This window comes from Oncorhynchus mykiss, chromosome 1 (assembly GCF_057628025.1).
Source record: "Oncorhynchus mykiss isolate SJ-2025 chromosome 1, ASM5762802v1, whole genome shotgun sequence".
NCBI lineage: Eukaryota > Metazoa > Chordata > Actinopteri > Salmoniformes > Salmonidae > Oncorhynchus > Oncorhynchus mykiss.
The window spans coordinates 66,304,412-66,322,785 of NC_143022.1; the positions used below are offsets into that span (position 1 = coordinate 66,304,412).

Below are 18,374 nucleotides of genomic sequence, written 5' to 3' on the forward strand. Positions count from 1 at the left end.
AAAGGATGCAGATGCTTGAAACGAAAACCGACTGCATTAACGAGTACTGTACGCAACATAGGCAACATACATTTCAATTGAGTTCTAATTTGCTAATTGTCAGCTGTCAAATATGTCCTTTAAATACATTTCATGTGTTAGTGCACTGAGTAAGTGCCAAAAGGTGATAATAGATTTCTCTAGGAGCTGATCCGTCAACAGTATTGGCAGTTAATTGTAAAGTAAAAAGGTACGATTTGAATGAGGAAAGCTGATCCGACAGCAGCGATGCCTTTCGATCCTATCGGTAACACATGCTCCGACGCACTTGCGGCTGTTCTCTCTGCGTAGTGTTTTGGGCAACTTCTGCCGCCGTAGGAACTATCCATCGTTATCGGATCATTGACAGATGGCGTCAATGTAAATAAATAAAGGGAATTTTTTGAAAGAAAGTCAAATAATTGACATACAGGGAGGGACCAGGAAATCTGGGAACAATGCCCACGTGACATTTTAATACAATGTGAACAATATCGGGACAGAAAGACACGAGCACCATGTATAAGCCGGGGCTTCAGACACACATTACCGTCATCCGTCGGACACGGATCGTTACAGCCTCTAGTAAGGTAATGATGCAGATTATGACCTATGGTGCCTTTTTGAGAGTAAAGGGAATCTGGATTCACAAAGTACCAGATGTGCGGCAGCAATGTGTCTGAAAAGTTTGGTAGTCAGGAGTTCCATGTAAGCAATAACACTGGTTTGCCCATCACCTCAGACTAAAGCTCCAGTATCACTGACATGGTAGAGTCATCTTTACTTTCTCTTGCTTTTCAACCTCATGCTGCGCCTCAAATGGTCTCGATCCACTTTCCACTCAGAGCTAATCTCAGTGCCATCATTCCTAAATGCAAGGACACCCTCTACTGGCCGTGTTCAACATAGGAATGCAGTCTATGGGGACAGTGCTGGACGCACAAAACAGGACGCCCGCTGAAAGCTCTAGAATTTATTATAACTATCAGTTTCAACAAGGAGCAACAATTACAGAAATATTTACAGGTCTGCATTTTCTTAAAACTCATCCCCTTGTTTCAGGTTGGTCCCTGCGGTGTAAGTCCCTGTGAGGCTGCTTCAGCGCAGCTCCATTTAGAGTGACATTTCACAAGGTTGGAGACGAGCAGCGCCCGGCCACGGCTTTTCCAATCCTGTGCCAGGCCAGCCAACTGATCCATACAGAGTTCTATGTGGGCGAGAAAGTTCAAGTGAATGTGCTTACACAGGACATGTGTGGGGAGACTAGCGTCACCTGGGGGTGGTATAAAACACCCCTTCTAGCCAGTAGTCACAGTGCAATCCAGTAACCAGCTATAAAGAGCCAGCACTCTGGTGTGTGCGCACGTGTTCCTATAAGACGACTCCCCTCCAGTCAAAAATCTTGTTTTTTGCCTATACAGTCAATAGAACACTGGTAGTCCTCTAAAAGTGGGTGTGGGAGTGCTTTAAGACTTCAGTTTAGAAGGAGGACCGCCACAGGGCTGGAGTGGTCTCTGGGCCAGTCCCATCTTGCTGCTCCATTGTACAGGCAGTCTCAAGGAGAGACTAGATGACCCTGCTCCTCTGTTCCCCCGGGAACAGGAGGGCACACAGGACTAAAGGTGGGAAGGCTGTCTAATTAAGTGGGCTTTGGGGTGGGAGACTACTGGGGAAGCCATGGGGATAACCAGAATCAGACTGGCAGATAGCACTGAGCCCTGGATGGTTTAGCCTGGCTGGGTAAGTGAGGCTAGTGGAGCGAGTGCATAAAGCTGTCCAGGTTGTATTCGGTTTCGTACTGCTGCTGGTCCCAGAGGTCCCCCAGGCCGTCCAGCACATTCTTAATGGAGGCTTTCCCTCCAGAGGACGACTCGCCCTTATCGTCCTTCCCTTCCTAGACAGAGAGAGACAGGTTAGAGATCGAAACACACACACACTGGATAGGCGGCACTGGTTAAATAGATGTGTGTGAAAGAGTAGAATGACTAACACAGAAGAGGGAGGTGGGGGTGCACGTGTATAAGTGTGTGTGTACCCAAGCGAGCGCTACTGACCTTGTCCAAGGTGAAGAGGTTGAGGAGCTGGTCGGTGCCCATACTCTGCAGACTGGCGTTCTCCTGGCTGATGACAGTGTTGGCGATGCTCATCTTGAACTTCTGCAGGCCCATGATCTTCTCCTCCAGGGTGCCACGCGTGATCAGACGATACACGTTCACCACGCGTTTCTGCAAGAGGAGACACACCGTTACAGAAATGTGGCACTACGTCGGGACTGCCAACCGGACAAGCCTGTGCGCATGTCTGAGACGAACTACGTTGCAGTTGGGACTGCACAGAATCAAGACGAGTGATTCTGAAGTCTCGGCTTACTCAAAATTGATCCACTCACATGTTTTTTTGCCTGATTCACGCCGTAAGGCCGAACCAAACCACACTCTGCTGGCCTGGATATTTTACATACAGAGGCAGTAGTTTACCTGTCCTATCCTGTGTGCGCGGTCCATGGCCTGTAGGTCTCTCATAGGGTTCCAGTCATGTTCCACAAACACCACCGTGTCAGCGCCGGTCAGGTTCAGACCCAGACCGCCCACGTGGGTGGTGAGCAGCAGCACGTCTATGGAGGGGTCGTTGTTGAACCTGAGAGCGAGCGTGACAGAGCAGCGTAGAGAGAGACGGCGAGAGAAGGACAGTGCCACTCAATTCAGATGAGGTTTGTGAGTGACACGTCAGCAAAGGCGGCAGGACTGTGCCTTAGTCTGGTGTAGCAGTCTAAAAGCTCCTGACTACACATAACCAACACCCCCCCGGCGACGTAGGTTCCAGCCTCAGCTCAGCCTACTGTCTGAGCCCAATAGCGGTCCCTCAAACTACTTCTAACGGGTCCCGTCCTAAAAACAAATAACACTACTGATGATAGTTTGACACCAACGCCATGCATTGTATTGTCACACACAGGACCCAAAGACTCCCTCCATGCTCCTCCCTTCTCACCTGGAGACGATGGAGTGGCGCAGGCCAGTCGGGACGCTGCCGTCCAGTCGCAGGTAGGTGACGGCGGGCAGCTGGGGCTTGAGCAGGTCGTGCTCCACGATGTCCAGCATGCTCTTCAGCTGACAGAAGATCAGCACTCTGTGCGGGGCCACCACCGCCTCTGTGCCCTCCGCTGAGCCGCTGCTGCCCAGACCACAGTCTAACAACAACTGGAATAGGGGGAGGGGGCTCAGTATAACAACTTACTCACAGGGGTGTTTTTATCTGTAGGGGTTGAGTAGTATGGAGTATCTGCACCTCACTCCACTACAATCCCAATAACTGCCACTTCTGGAGCAGAGACGATTTGGGGGACAGGAATAGGATGGTACGTGAAGGCAGAGAGGGGAATAGGGGTGGTGCGTGGCTGAGATTGGGGTCAGGAATGGGGAATGAGTGGCACCTAGAGGTAGGGTATAAGGGTACCTGTTTGAGAGCTGAGAGTTTGGGCGAGTGCTGGATGTCTCGGAGGCTGGAGTGTTGTGCTGCCAGCTGGTCTGTGATGCGCTTGTACTCTGGGTGCTGTGGCAGCAGTACCAGGCCTGGGTGGTTACACAGCTTCCGCAAGTACTGCAGAGCCTGGAGAGGGAAGAGGATGTAAATAACAACTACCAAGTACGGTGAATACACACAAATTTAAAAGATATAATAACAATTTGGTGGGTGATTCTATTTTGTCCTGTGAAATGTGTGCTGCGCGGCGCAGCAGTCTAAGGCATCGTTTCCCAAACTCGGTCCTGGGGCCACCCCCGAGTGCACGTTTTGATTTTTGCCCTAGCACTACACAGCTAATTCCAGTAAACCAACTCATCATCAAGCTTTGATTATTTGAATCAGCTGTGTAGTGCTAGGGCAAAAAACGAAATTGTGTGCCACAGGGCGGCGCACAGTTAGCCTAGCGCCGTCCGGGTTAGGCGGGTCATGTTTCGGAGGACGCATGTCTCGACCGTCGCCTCTCCCGAGGCCTGTTGAGGAGTTGCAACGATGAGACAATTGAGGAAAATGGGGGGGGGGTGTAAAAATGTTTTGCATAATGCATAATTTCGATGCAGGTCACAAGTGGCAGGTCACCTGTGTGTGTGTGTGTGTGTTTACCTGGAACACGTGGCCCGTGGCCTTCAGCTTGGGCTTCTCCTCTTCGTGGATGGAGGCTGTAGAGATGGTGTCCTCCACACTGACCTTGGCCCGGGACTTGGCAAAGTCCTCATACAGCTGAACCTGCAGACAGAGAGCGAGACGGCGTGTTTGAGGGGATCAGTTTGAGCAAGGTGAGGCGCAGAATTGCTCATCTTAAATCATATAATGAGTAGTTATTTGTGATTTTAGGCCATCACAACAGAGGTAAGCTACTGCTGTTCTCTTCATTTGAAGAGACCGTCTATATGACGTTATAACAGCGGTTCAGAGGTTTCCTAGTGTACCTGTAGAGGGCTGAGGTTGCAGTAGTAGTCCTGGATGATCTTGGGGGGCAGGTCCTGCAGCACGTCCTTCTTCATTCTCCTCAAGAGGAAGGGCAGCACCTGGCGATGCAGCGCCTCCATGGCCAGCACCCCTAGAGAGGAGGAGCGGAACAGTCACCACAAGAAACAAAACCACACCACCGTCGGTGTCAGATTTGTAGGGATTGTATTTGTTTTGCCATGGGACAATCAAGTGTCGCAATGTCGTCACAACCACAGTGCCAAATGAACAAGACCCAGCTTCCGTGCGCTCATCGTTAGGCATTCACAACTGGTGATTACACCAACATCAGAACAGAGACAAATCGGATCTTTACCGGCCTCTTGCTCGCGCGACGAGCTCTTGGCGTCACGGCTGGCCAGGATGGGCTTGCCATAGCGGGCAGCAAACTGGCGCTCTGTGCCCAGGAAGCCGGGCATGAGGAAGTCAAAGAGCGACCACAGCTCCAGAACATTATTCTGAGGAGAGGCGGCAGAGGGAGAGAAAGTGAGAGAGTTGTATTAGACTGAAATAAACGCTGAGACTTGGAAGTAGTCCGACTGCTTGGACTGAACTCCTCTATGAAGGCTACAGCGGCAGACTGCACAATAGGCATTCACAGAGTCTAACGTACGTCACCATTAATGTCACACAGGCTTGGCATAATGTCCTCATTTCATCCACTAATACTACACCCGTCAATGTAAAGACAATACGGCCAACCGTCCCACAGAGTGGAGGAAGGAATCATTAGGCCAGTATAGAGAAATGTTTAGGCAACATTGATCTGATGCAGTGAGCACAGAACATTAACAAGCTCAAGGGGATCACAGTCTTACAATGAAGTTTAGTAAAGAAAGACGCTAAAAACAAAAAACTAACACACTGGAACATATTCATTCCCACTGCAGACGCCTTTGCTCGTTCTTTACTGACTTTTTAAAAAAAAGATCCCGAGTGGCGCAGCGGTCTAAGGCACTGCATCTCAGTGCAAGAGGCGTCACTACAGACCCTGGTTCGAATCCAGGCTGTATCACATCCAGCCGTGATTGGGAGTCTCGTAGGGTGGAGCACAATTGGCCCAGCGTCATTGTAATTAAGAGTTTGTTCTTAACTGACTTGCCTACTTAAATAAAGGTTCAATTAAAAAATAGATTTAATAATCGGCTGAAGAAAATTCCCCCCCACCTGGATGGGCGTTCCTGATAGGATGACTCGGAAGTTGGCCGCCAACTGCTTAATGGCCTTAGAGAGCTTGGTCTTCCCGTTCTTGATCACATGGCCCTCGTCGAGGATACAGTAATTGAATTTTATATTCCTGAAAATTAAAAATTGTATATATTATTTATAAAAATGACATCCACCATCCTAAAGATATATTTTGTTAATTTCAATAAATCACCTAAAAAAGTCTATGTCGTTTCGTACAACATCGTAAGAGGCTACTACTAGGTTGTGCTTTTTCACTTGATGCTGTAACCTGCAAAAGAAAAAACAATGAATTATTTTAACCTCGTAATAATTTAAACAAATGATGATGCCGTGTTCTCCTATGCAATCTCTGTGGTGGAATCGTGTGTATGTTTGGGTGGGAGAGGGTCGGTCTAGGGGTCTTACCGTGCTCGCTCCGTGGGGGGTCCTGTGTAGTGCAGGGGGTTCAGGTACTCGTCGGTGCAGAACTTGCCCACCTCGTCCACCCAGTGACCCGTCAGTGTGGGGGGGCACACCACCAGAGAGGGCAGGGGGGTGCAGTCTGCTGCCTTGGTCTTGGCATACTCCTGTGCCCTGCACACAATTAATAGAACTCTTAACAACAGAGGAGCCTCCTGTCCAGTTTAAAGTCAAACCGTGGACACGTTCCAGGACAACTACATTGCAGTTGCCTGCCAGATTTCACAACGCCTGGATTGGCATTTAATCCAATCAAGCTTTATTTCTATAGCACATTTCGGGCATGGATGAAACGATGTGTTTCACAGAAAAACAATTAAGAAAAACAACTATTTACTACACAAAAAAACAGAAGAATCTTAATTTGTTCTAAATCTCACAGGCAGCCAGTACCCGTGCTGCAGAATTCTGTATGTTTTGCTCTTGACCAATGACTTTCTTCGGCTGACCAGACAGGAGAGTATTACAGTAGTCAAGCCTGCTTGTAATAAAAGCATGGATGAGTCTCTATCAGCCAAAGAGAGAAACAACTGCCCCGTGGCAATGTTCTGCAGGTGGTAAAAATCTATTTTGGACACACACACACACACACGTGATTGGAGTTCAAAATCTAAAATTACACCTAGGTTTTTCACCTTCACTGCCTGTGAATTAAAATGTGCGGCCAGATTCTCTCTCTATGCTTTGGCTCCAACAATAAGTGCCTCGGTCTTGTCCGGATTTAGCTGGAAGAAGTTGTGAGTCATCCAAGTATTTCAAATCACCAATAGTCTCATTTCTGTGGAGCTAAAATCCTCCTGGTGACATAGAAATGTAAAGTTGTGTATCGTCTGAGTAGCAGTGGAAATCAATGCTGTGCTTGCCAAGGGGTAACAGACAGTGGATTTTTAAAGTATTCAGACCCCTTGACTTTCACATTTTGTTACGTTAGTCTTATTCTAAAAAGAAACTGGTTTAGAAATGTTTGCACATGTATAAAACAAATACCTTATTCACATAAGTATTCAGACCCTTTGCTATGAGACTTGAAATTGAGCTCAGGTGCATCCTGTTTCTATTGATCATCCTTGAGATGTTTCTACAACTTGGAGTCCACCTGTTGGTAAATTCAATTGATTGGACATGATTTGAAAAGGCACAAACCTGTCTATATAAGGTCCCACAGTTGACAGTGCATGTCAGAGCAAAAACCAAGACATGAGGTCAAAAGGAATTGTCCGTAGAGCTCAGGATTGTGTCTAGGTACAGATCTGGAGAAGGGTACCAAAAACTTTCTGCAGCACTGAAAGTTCCCAAGAACACAGTAGCCTTCATCATTCTTAAATGGAAGAAGTTTTGAACCACCAAGACTCTTCCTAGAGCTGGCCACCCAGCCAAACTGAGCAATCGGGGGAGAAGGACCTTGGTCAGAACTTGATGGTCACTGATAGAGCTCCAGACTTCCTCTGTGGAGATGGGAGAACCTTCCAGGAGGAGAACCCTCTCTGCAGCACTCCACCAAATCAGGCCTTTATGGTAGAGAAGGAAGCCACTCTTCAGTAAAAAGGCACATGACAGCCCGCTTGGAGTTTGCCAAAAGGCACAGACTCTCAGACCATGAGAAACAAGATTCTCTGGTCTGATGAAACCAAGATTGAACTCTTTGGCCTGAATCCCAAGTGTCACATCTGGAGGAAACCTGGCACCATCCCTACGGTGAAGCATGGTGGTGGCTGCATCATGCTGTGGGGATGGTTTCAGTGGCAGGGACTGGGAGACTAGTCAGGATCGAGGGAAAGATGAACGGAGCAAAGTACAGAGAGATCCTTGATGAAAACCTGCTCCCGAGCACTCAGACTGGTTCACCTTCCAACAGGACAACAACCCTAAGCACACAGCTAAGACAATGCAGGTGTAGTTCGGAACAAGTCTCTGTATGTCCTTGAGTGGCCCAGCCAGAGCCCGATCGAACATCTCTGGAGAGACCTGAAAATAGCTGTGCAACAATGCTCCCCATCCAACCTGACAGAGCTTGAGAGGATCTGCAGAGAAGAATGGGAGAAACTCCCCAAATACAGGTGGCAAGCCTGTAGAGCCATAACCAAAGACTCGAGGTGGTCATCGCTGCCAAAGGTGCTTCAACAAAGTACTGAGTAAAGGGTCTGAATACTTACGTAAATGTGATATTTCAGTTTATTTTTCATAAATTTGCAAAAATGTATAAAAAAATGTTTTTTTGCTTTGTCATTACGGAGTATTGTGTGTAGATTGAGACACACAAAAAAAACATATCAATTTTAGAATAAGGCTGTAACCTAACAAAATGTAAAAGAGGTCAAGGATCTGAATACTGGTCTTGCTTGACTGACACCCAGCCTAATGATTGAGGTCTGATCTCTGAGACGCATTACATTTAATATGTGGAGGAAAGTTCAGACTTACGGGGGTAGGATTTATCAGGCCATAAATGGCAGAGAAGAACACTCGAATGATTCTGATTATTAGTGATCAATGTCCGAAAAATTAACCCGTCTTTGCATTTCTAATCGCCTTGTATATGCCAAGATGCGCTCTCAGAATATCATAATTGACCAGCAACTGACTTTCCCTACTTCCGCTCTGCCTTTCTGCAATTTTCTTATCAATTGATTTGTTTCCTGACTCATCCAATTGGCTCTGTTTGGATAACCTTACAGGAGCTACGGCGTCAATGGTTGCCCTTAGTTTGCTATTAAAGTGAACTAAATCATCACAAGAGGAAGGCAGAATAGGTGATGGTGTGTTGTTCCTACACTCAAAAACCTGTAGCAACTTCAGAGGTGAGATCGTGTTTCGTAATGAGGTTGTTCAGTATTACCCTGTGCAATGGGGAACAAGGTAGTAGTACAAATACAGTGGAGATCAGACAAAGCAACATCAACAAGAGGATGTGTCAATAGAAAGCCCCTTGGTGATAACCAGGTTCAGAGCATGGCTGCAGCTATGGGTGGGTCCAGTGACACGTTGGATGAAGTCCATAGAGCTCAAAAGAGTCCGAAATTCAATTGCCTTGGGAGTCATCTCTGTCAACATGAAAATTTTAAAAAATATATTAAAAAACGCATAACAATGATTTTTATCATAGTTGCAGGACAATAGTTCAAAGAAATCAGGAAATAAAATGGGGCAGTGCTTTTGATGGCCAATGCAGGGTTATAGTCAGCACTGGTGGCTGACATTGAAACAGTATAGCATGATGCTCAGAATACTTACAAAAGTCACCAAACTAAATGTCCTTACAGCTGAGTGTATTATTAATTTTTAAAAAAAATAGAGGCTGTCACCCCACCCTTTTCTGAGAGTATGAAAAGTTGTAGTCTGGGGGGGTAGGGGGCCTTCAATAAGAGTAGAACTACAATCTGAAGACAGCCATGTTTCAGTGAGAAACATGCAACCAATTTTGCGCTCCGCAATGAGGTCATTCACAAGAAAGGTTTTAACTAGTGATTGCTAGTTTAAAACATTTAAAAGCTCCATATTCAATGAGTGTGGGCCACTCGAGGTGACCAATGGAAAAATGACCAAATGACTAATGTTACAACCAGGTTTTCTGAAAGTCTCCAATGTATCAGAATGGTAGATGATACGTTTGTATAAACTCACTAGAAGGCAGAGTTAGAGGAGCATAAATTAGGTTACAATAACCATAGTGCCATTTCCATAGGAGTTGACATGGTTTCCAAGTCCTCTGTTGCTTATTCTGACAGGGAGCACTGGAGCACTACCAGACCCTGTCCGTCTCTAAAACGGTTTGCCATGCTGCAGGAAATATTTCTATAAACCCTGTAGTTAGGGTCAAATCCAGTCTCTTAAAAAGTGCCGGTTGCTCCCACAGCAAATCAAAGTTGTCACAAAAGGAGACGTTCCTGTTCTCGCAAGGTTCCTTCGGGTACTCGTTAAGGGCAACGAGTCGGCTGAAACATTCTGAACCCCTTTGATAGCACGGGAGGGGGCCAGAGAGAATTATTCTCTTCCCTGTGCTAGCGAGGGTGCTACAATTTTTTGTGTAGTACTCCCTCAGATCACCTAAAGCGAAGGTCGTTAAAACCTGTGTCAATAATGAAGTAGTTGGCCAGAATTGTTTGGCAGGAGGGAGTTGATGTCATGGAAACAGGCTCCTGTGTGACAGTGGTCTTTGGGTCGGTCCACAGACTGTAGGCAAGCCAAAATCTCTCACCATCGAGCTGCCCACAATGATGGTGTTTGTGATGGAATCTGATGGTTAATTAAGGAAGAGGGAGAGCAGGATGGGACTGCCTCAGGTAAGGGGGGATGGAGGCTTCGAGGGAGGCTAGCCTGATTCTTCTCACCAGCAACAGTGGATGGCGTCGGAAAACCCCAGGAAGGTGGCGGCTGGCCCGAGACCCTTCTGTCTTGAGTCAGCGATCTGTTGAACTGGGGTGGCCATGTGGGAGGGTGCCACTAGCTGTTGGTATATTCCCAGGATCCGTGTTGACTCCCGGGCTGGTAGGTCTGTATCAAGCAGGGTAAAGCTGTTTGATAGCTGAATCGGATCTTCTCGGATATATGAAGGGGGGCCAGACTGCCTCCCTGATCTTCTCCGGCTTGCGAGATATAGTCACCAATGGGCCGCAGAGTTGAGCGTAATATCTAGCCGTTGGATTGGGACAGATCAACGCCGCCCGACTCAAGACAGCTTTGCTATAGGAGGCATTTAAAAACAGATTTGGTTTGCCTGGGCTACACTAAGAAAATAGGTCATCTGTTTCTCATAGCCAAAGGATCTCTTCCCTTAATCTGCTTGGTGGTGGTGCATATAGGGCAGGCCAATCCCTGTCTATTTGACAGTTCCACAATCTTGTGATTGTGTGGAAATCAAAACACCTAAAGCATTTGTGCCCAGCCGTGGGGGGAAAAAAACATTGGTGGGCTTGCACTGCTAGCGTTAGCCTACTCTGTTTTCATGACGGCTAGCAGCTAACTGCTACTTAAGAGGATTCCGGGACCCAAACCTGCAGTCCCAGCCGTAAAGGCTAACCGCGTCACGGAATTCAATAAAACTTGAAAAAATATTTGATGTAAACTATTTAATAAAAAAATAAACCAAGTGTAGAACAGTACACTGTTCTGTTGCGTGGTCTGATGACGTCTGGTAACCACATATGATATAGCAATCTGATGCCCGACTGCACAGTCGACGACATGGCATGCAACCGTTGGTTGATGCATGCAGTGCAACTGCAATATAGTCGGCCTGGAACACGACCTGTTTGTGTGTTCATGCAGTTAAGTACCTGAGGTAGTGGTCCCCAGCAAGGATGCAGATGGACTGCAGGGTCTTGCCCAGGCCCATGTCGTCACACAGGATACCATGCAGCTTGTACTTATTCAGGAAGGACAGCCAGTTCACTCCATCCTGGAAAGATCAAAAGTTATTGAAACGGTCCATCAAATTAGTCATTTTAATAACCTTATCAATCACATTCTGCATACGAGCTATGGCAGGGAGGGACAATGACGTGGCGCAATGAGCTGTTGCACTGCATTTTATGCCACACCTTGTGAAGTGATGAGTGAAAGAATTCATACAAACATTGTCACTGTGCTGATATTTTGTGTACGACTACATCACAGGCAGAATCACTGATCTACAAATCACTTTCCCATTAGAGAGATGGATGCTGGGCACAAAGCCCAACCATTCCACCACTTTAAAATGTGTGTTCTGTCCAAAAGTCATTTGTCAGCAGCAGCTGCCCTCCCTGCTACATTTAAAGCAAACCCTATTTGTAGAGGCTGGCAGAAAATAACGAGACGGAAGATAAAGTGGAAAGTGCTGAATTGCTTGTAGAGTTATTTAACTAGTTTGAGACAAGGCCATCCCTCATCTTTTAGTCACACACACACACACACACACACACACACACACACACACTTTCCAACCCTGTTCCTTGAAAGCTACCGTCCTGTAGATTTTCACTCCAACCCTAATCTACAGCAGCTGAATGCTTCTTGATTAGAGTTGAATCAAGATATTCAGCCATGGCATTGTAAACATTCTTGTTTGATGAGCTAGCTGACGTTAGCATAACTAGCTAGCTACTTCTGTGCAAATTACGATTTTGGGCTGTTATCTAAAGAAATGCCCTTGGAATGCGCTTATGGTTGAACTTTCTGTACATTTTCATTCGAAACTACATGCATAATGGATGTTTGAGCACCACAAGAAACAAGAGAAGTCTGAGACCGATGCATCTGCATATTTCCGTTAGGGAACACCTCCTGAAGTGCGCAATAACTCAGTTCGCCTTTGCACTTCTAAACAACGTGATTTTTTTGAAAGGGAAAAGTCTACAAACAAAATGTACAAAAATAAATATAAAAAAAACTGTCCATTCCGTTCATAAACAGATTCTAGTTTTGGGAACAGAAAACTATTGAAATCAAAATGTGCTGAACTTCGGTCAAAATCTATCTCCTCTAACTGCCGGCCAGTGGGCTTCCTCTCACTACCATATGTTTGGTAGTGAGAGGAAACGCCAAGCGGATGCTTCACATTTATACACCCGGCGAATTATCTGTCTCATTGTTCCATCTGTGGATTAGCCATAATTAGTACTTTGTGCTTGTGGTAACTACTGACAACCGCACAGCAGAGCGCATTGTGCTTAAAATGTCAAAGGTTAACTGTGATTAACGCGTTAACTTTGACAGCCCTTACAACAAAGTCAAAGGGATTATTATTGTATGATAAATCTATTGATAAACTGGGTAAATCAAGATGTAGTTTAGTCCTACTTACAATACAGGGGAAAGCATATTCAATGAACGCATGCATTGAGTTACTGAGCTTTGGCAAATGTCAGTAGAGTGTTTGTCATCTGTAACATATGGAATTGTTTTAAAGATGTGCATACCATGGATCATCTTGATTTAGTATTTTAGGACCCCTTTCGGTATAAAGAAATTGTGATAAAATATTGAATTTGGCCTACAACTACAGCCCATAGAAACACATGAAATAACACATTCCTAAAACCGCAAAGACAGTAAAAAGAATTACACATAAGGAATACGATTTAAGTGTCTGTCCTATACCTAGGAGATATAAGAAAGCTCAGGAAATGTGTGTTTTTTGGACATATTTAACCCCTTATTTTTGTTGGCACAAAACTACCTTCATTTGTTTGTATGGGTTACCTTCAGACGAGTCCTGTGAAACTTGTGGGGTCATAGAGCAAAACAGAGGACCCCATCATGTTCGTGAGAGTCTTCCCTTTCCATAGAGTCAAACCATTTCGGACGCTACAGACGTTTGTGAGAATACCGATTTTCAGGATGTCTGACAAACACCGCTGTAGCTCTGCCACCTTCCCCCGCAGATGCTGAAGGCCAACATCCCTACCTCAAATATACATCTAGCTTAAAATGGATGTATTTTGATTGGGATTTTGATTATAATGTTACTTAGATTGACGCACAGCTGCATTAATAGACTCAAGGATATATATATATATATATTTTAAAATCGGCCTAGATTCATTTGCATAATTTCATGTAATTTAATTGGAGTGAGAATATAACAAATCCAGTCAGTCAAACACGAACAGTGTTGGATCCGACCGGAATTATTATTTTGGCGAAAATAGTAAAGTACAGTGAGTTTAGAGTTAGAAAGTAGCTTGAGTAACGTCAACTAATGGCTTAGTCTAGTCAGAGCGAGCTGTGAGCAAGCCAGAGCGGAGACTTGCTGCTAGACAACAAGCCAGAGCGGAGACTTGCTGCTAGGCAACAAGCCAGAGCGGAGACTTGCTGCTAGGCAACAAGCCAGAGCGGAGACTTGCTGCTAGGCAACAAGCCAGAGCGGAGACTTGCTGCTAGGCAACAAGCCAGAGCGGAGACTTGCTGCTAGGCAACAAGCCAGAGCGGAGACTTGCTGCTAGGCAACAAGCCAGAGCGGAGACTTGCTGCTAGGCAACAAGCCAGAGCGGAGACTTGCTGCTAGGCAACAAGCCAGAGCGGAGACTTGCTGCTAGGCAACAAGCCAGAGCGGAGACTTGCTGCTAGGCAACTCAGACGCAAGCTGAAGCAGCGGAGCAGAGAGAGAAAGGAGAAGCATGCAAAAGCTAACAGCTATGCTAGCGACCCAAAACGTGTCAGCATTTCTCTATTGGTTTTCATATCCACCTTCTTTCATTGTCCAAAAGCCAAAGGCAAAATTCTAGTCATATTAACCCATCCTAGTTGTTGCATATTTAGATTTCCCCTCTTTCTAAGTCAACGGAGATGTTTCTCTTAAACCACTCCATCAGGTGCATCTTTTAGAACAATGTTTTCCGGCAAATTGTACGCCTTACGTGGTCTGCTTAATTACAGTAGTTGCACGCTCAATAATATGAGACGATCGGCTCACTATTGTTGCATGTTTTTAAAGCTTTTAATGACAAATTTCCATTCCTTGTACCCATGCTAGGGCGTTAGGTCAAGTGACGTATCGTATTGGGGAGCGCACAATCAGTGGGGCCAGAGTGGTTTTACACTTCTTCCGACAATCACTTTTCGCTGGAAGTGAGACAGCTCAAAAAAAGCCTGAGTGAGAAGTTTAGTAAGCTTTTATCTACACTGTCCAACCATATACATCTGACGAAACGTAATTTTTAAAAATATATATGTATCACTACACAAATCAAATTCTTGGTAACATTTTGCTATGCTGCTGTCAAGATTTCATGCAATCTTCCAATCTCACCTTTGCTAGAGTAGCTATCAGGAAGGTTAGCCGCCGCCGCAGACGGTTTTAGAGCAGGTGGGCACAAGAAAAATAAGAGAATGTTGAGTCAAATTACATAAGTTGCTGTTAGAAGCACACTAAAATCCTAAAGTATTACCTCTGGTTAGTACTGTAGCATATGTGTATGACTGATTGCATTAGTAGGCCAAAATAAATAACGTAAGTGGAAAAAGCCTAATTGGTCAATGATTTATTGCGTACAACAGGAAATGTATACAGTACATGTGCATACCGTAAAACTTCAATTAATAGCCCAGGCTTTTATTTGCTTCAATCACTGGACACAACAGGCACTTCGAGACAGACTTCTATTTCCTTAATGCACACAGCTTTGTTCATTTGCATAGTTTGTTTATTTCCAGCTTTTTAATCAATTCCTTAATTTCCTGCCCTAATGTGTTATCGTTTACACCCTTTTTTTTATTAAGACAAACTTCCTTGACAGAATTATTATCCTCTGACTATGCATTTTTCAGCAGTTCTTACTTTCACCACTAGATGGCGATCGGCCAATTTCTTGGGGTCTGTACTCCCGAAGTTGAATTTTTGTGCTTGCCAGTTAGCTATCAGCCAATAGCTAGCAGTTACTTACTTGCGATAAAAACAGCTGATTGCCATAATTCAGTAATGACTTGGAAAAGTTATGTAAATGTGACACATCAAACATTAAACCTCGTAAACAAGTCACGGTAACCTCGTAAACAATTCATTTAGACAGGAAGTTTATTTAAAACAGGCGTTTATATTGCTGAAATGTGTGCCATTGCCCGGCTACTAAAAATAGGACAAGTGGCTATTTGAGACTCAGTGTTTAATTTAAGTTTTACGGTATGTATACATATTTAATTATATTTCAATTTAACATGCTCTTATTATTGTATAACCCTTGAAAATGTCATGTTGATGGGACTTTCCTATCTTGAGATATTTGAGTTTGTTTATTAATCCAAGTCCACTTGTGTCACTTTGGTGCCATTTTTGGAAAAGGCTCTGCCATTGACCAGTGCATTATCTCCTGTGACCTTTTGACCCAGAATTCGTACACACAAATTGTAATATCTCAGCAATGGCAATAGTACTTTCTGTTCAACTAATATTACTGTTTGGACGAATCTAACCGTTTGTTAACCGATTAATGGGGGTTGGTTAGTCGACTGCAAAAATGACTGATATTTCCTGTAAGCTAGCTAGCAAAGTTTGCTTTCTGTGAATGCTGAATGTTATTTTGCTAGCTACTTAGCAAGCTACCGGTATCCGTCTTTGTGCTGTAGCCTGTATGGACATTGTTTTGCCGAACAGGAAATTCATTTAGGGTTCAACATTTTTGCATTATTCAAGTGTGATAAATGATGTGCAGCATGAGTGGGTAGCAAGATGCAGCCTATAGGTTCCTTGAGGAAAGATAGCTTGCAGCAGTTTGACACAATAGGCACAGTGCGCTCGTGCTATAAAGGAGATTTCAGCTGCACCTATAGTCAAGGGCTGTTAACCGATAGATTATGAAAAGGGCTAATATTGGCCCGACCAATTGTTGGTAGAATTCTAACACCCACAAAATTTAAATTAACACATAAACACACGTAAAAAAATAAATAAAAGGCCATGTAAACACACACCTGCTGATACTTGCGGAGCTCAGCCTTGATGGGCACAGGGATCTTGTAGTTCTCCAACTTCCTGCTGTCCAGCAGCTGTTCCATGAAGTGACGCTCTCTGGCCTTCTGGCGAATCAGATCATCCGACATGGTGGGAGGATCCGGGATACCCGCCTAAGATAAAGAATAATAATAAAAAGGCAGACTCAAAACCCTTTTCACACCACTGACCTGAACCAAGCCCAGCTGTCCTTTGCTGACCTGGTTTCACATCCACCATAGTTGCTGGAACCTTGCTGGAAATAATGAAAAATGTCATATCTGAGCGCATTACAATTATGGTCAGCATGATAGTGTGAAAAGGGTGTAAGATATCCAAACAAACATTACCAGGTGCAAAAGCCAAGCCTCCAACATTTTTTATTTGGGAGTCAACTGTGGCTCCGTATGGGAGGTCATTCGGCTGACATTCAGCCGTCCCGATTCTGCAGTGCATCTGATTCATTTCTCCCACTTAATCTCTCTGATTGAAGTGAACCAATGAACTGACAACGCTTAACCGCTGACAGATGTCAATGTCGCCATGAAAACAAAATGCCCAACTTCATTAGAGTACACACACACATCCTCCAAATGACAATCACATAAAATATTCAGCATAGGAAAATAGTGAGATACTGTCCTCTATTGGGCAAAAGGCAAATAACCATATTGCACAGTAGGAAGTAACACCGCAGGTAGCTTGCAAATGGCAGATCTAGCGAGTGTTTGAAATCGACTACACTGCAGTAGGACTGCTCAGAATGACAGATCTACAAATGACCTGGCATCCCCCAAAAAGACTAAATAACTACACCCAAATAACTACTTGCAAACAAATCTCCTTAAAACATACTGCCTGTGCTGTATTGTTCGGTGTGTGTGTTTACCTCCAGTGGTAGCAGGCGGATGAGGGTGGCGAAGCACTGCGTGGCCATGAAACGGACGCTGTCACTGGGGTCACTCATGCGGCCCAGCACCGGCACCACCAGCAGCACAATGTACGGCACGATGTCCACATCCAACTGCTCCATCACACCTAAGGGGCGGGGGCCAAGGGGTCAAGGACAACCAACCACAAGACACCAACTCCCCTGGTTTCAATGTGGGGTTTTGGGTTCAATTTATGCTGGGGTCACATTTACAAAAAAAAATGTATGCATTAACTCAATATACTGTTGGATAAAGTGTCTGCTTTATGGCATGTCATTTTTCTGTCTTATATAAAAACCATTGGTTGGTTGCCCATACGTGGGAACATGTCTGACTGACACGTATGAAGGATACAGGCCATGGCCTCGATGGCCCCCTCCTGCTTAGTGCCATCCTCGATGCACCCCAGCCAGGGCAGCACACATTCCAGGAACAGGTGCATGGTCTCCATGGTAGCGATCTTACTGAGCACACCAACGCAGCGCGCCGCCATGTGACGCACGGCCGTGTACGGGTGCTGCAGACAGGTGAACAGGTGGGGCAGGTGCTCCAACAACTGAAACGCAGAGGGGAAGAACTAAATCAGACAGACAATACAGTAAATGTGGTATTTACAGATATTACGCTCCAAAATCAAAGTTTGCCTGATGTGTTCATGTCAAAGTCCTCTGTTGAGATAAACACACGGCCCAGAACACACGGTGGTGTTTTGGATTGTGGCAGGTGATGTACATGCCACAATTCAAAACACCACCACGTAATTTCCAAATACCTGTGCTCATCTTCACCATTCATTTTGGCTTGAGGCATACAGTGCCTTTGGAAAGTATTCAGTCCCCTTGACTTTTCCCCATTTTGTTACATTATAGACTTATTCT

General features: G+C 45.2%; 1 protein-coding gene across 4 annotated transcripts in view; it reads right to left on the minus strand.

The window, feature by feature from the left end:
* Positions 1–976: 976 nt before the first annotated feature.
* The window catches only part of LOC110526655 (TATA-binding protein-associated factor 172), a 75,005-nt gene continuing 57,607 nt past the window's right edge, over positions 977–18,374 (minus strand). For 2 of the 4 annotated variants that reach the window (XM_021607797.3, XM_090237069.1), the window contains 15 exons: positions 17,851–18,052; positions 17,454–17,602; positions 16,546–16,698; positions 11,433–11,554; positions 6,106–6,273; positions 5,891–5,968; positions 5,677–5,806; positions 4,826–4,967; positions 4,470–4,600; positions 4,144–4,266; positions 3,475–3,627; positions 3,010–3,218; positions 2,496–2,655; positions 2,073–2,243; positions 977–1,912 (listed from right to left, as the gene is read on the minus strand). In XM_021607797.3, the coding sequence (XP_021463472.1) occupies positions 1,769–1,912; positions 2,073–2,243; positions 2,496–2,655; positions 3,010–3,218; positions 3,475–3,627; positions 4,144–4,266; positions 4,470–4,600; positions 4,826–4,967; positions 5,677–5,806; positions 5,891–5,968; positions 6,106–6,273; positions 11,433–11,554; positions 16,546–16,698; positions 17,454–17,602; positions 17,851–18,052 (2,235 nt within the window). In that variant the 3' untranslated portion in view covers positions 977–1,768. Of the gene's footprint in view, positions 1,913–2,072; positions 2,244–2,495; positions 2,656–3,009; positions 3,219–3,474; positions 4,014–4,143; positions 4,267–4,469; positions 4,601–4,825; positions 4,968–5,676; positions 5,807–5,890; positions 5,969–6,105; positions 6,274–11,432; positions 11,555–14,887; positions 14,902–16,545; positions 16,699–17,453; positions 17,603–17,850; positions 18,053–18,374 lie in introns of those variants that run through there. The other 2 variants (XR_016496516.1, XM_090237073.1) reach the window with 2 other exon arrangements.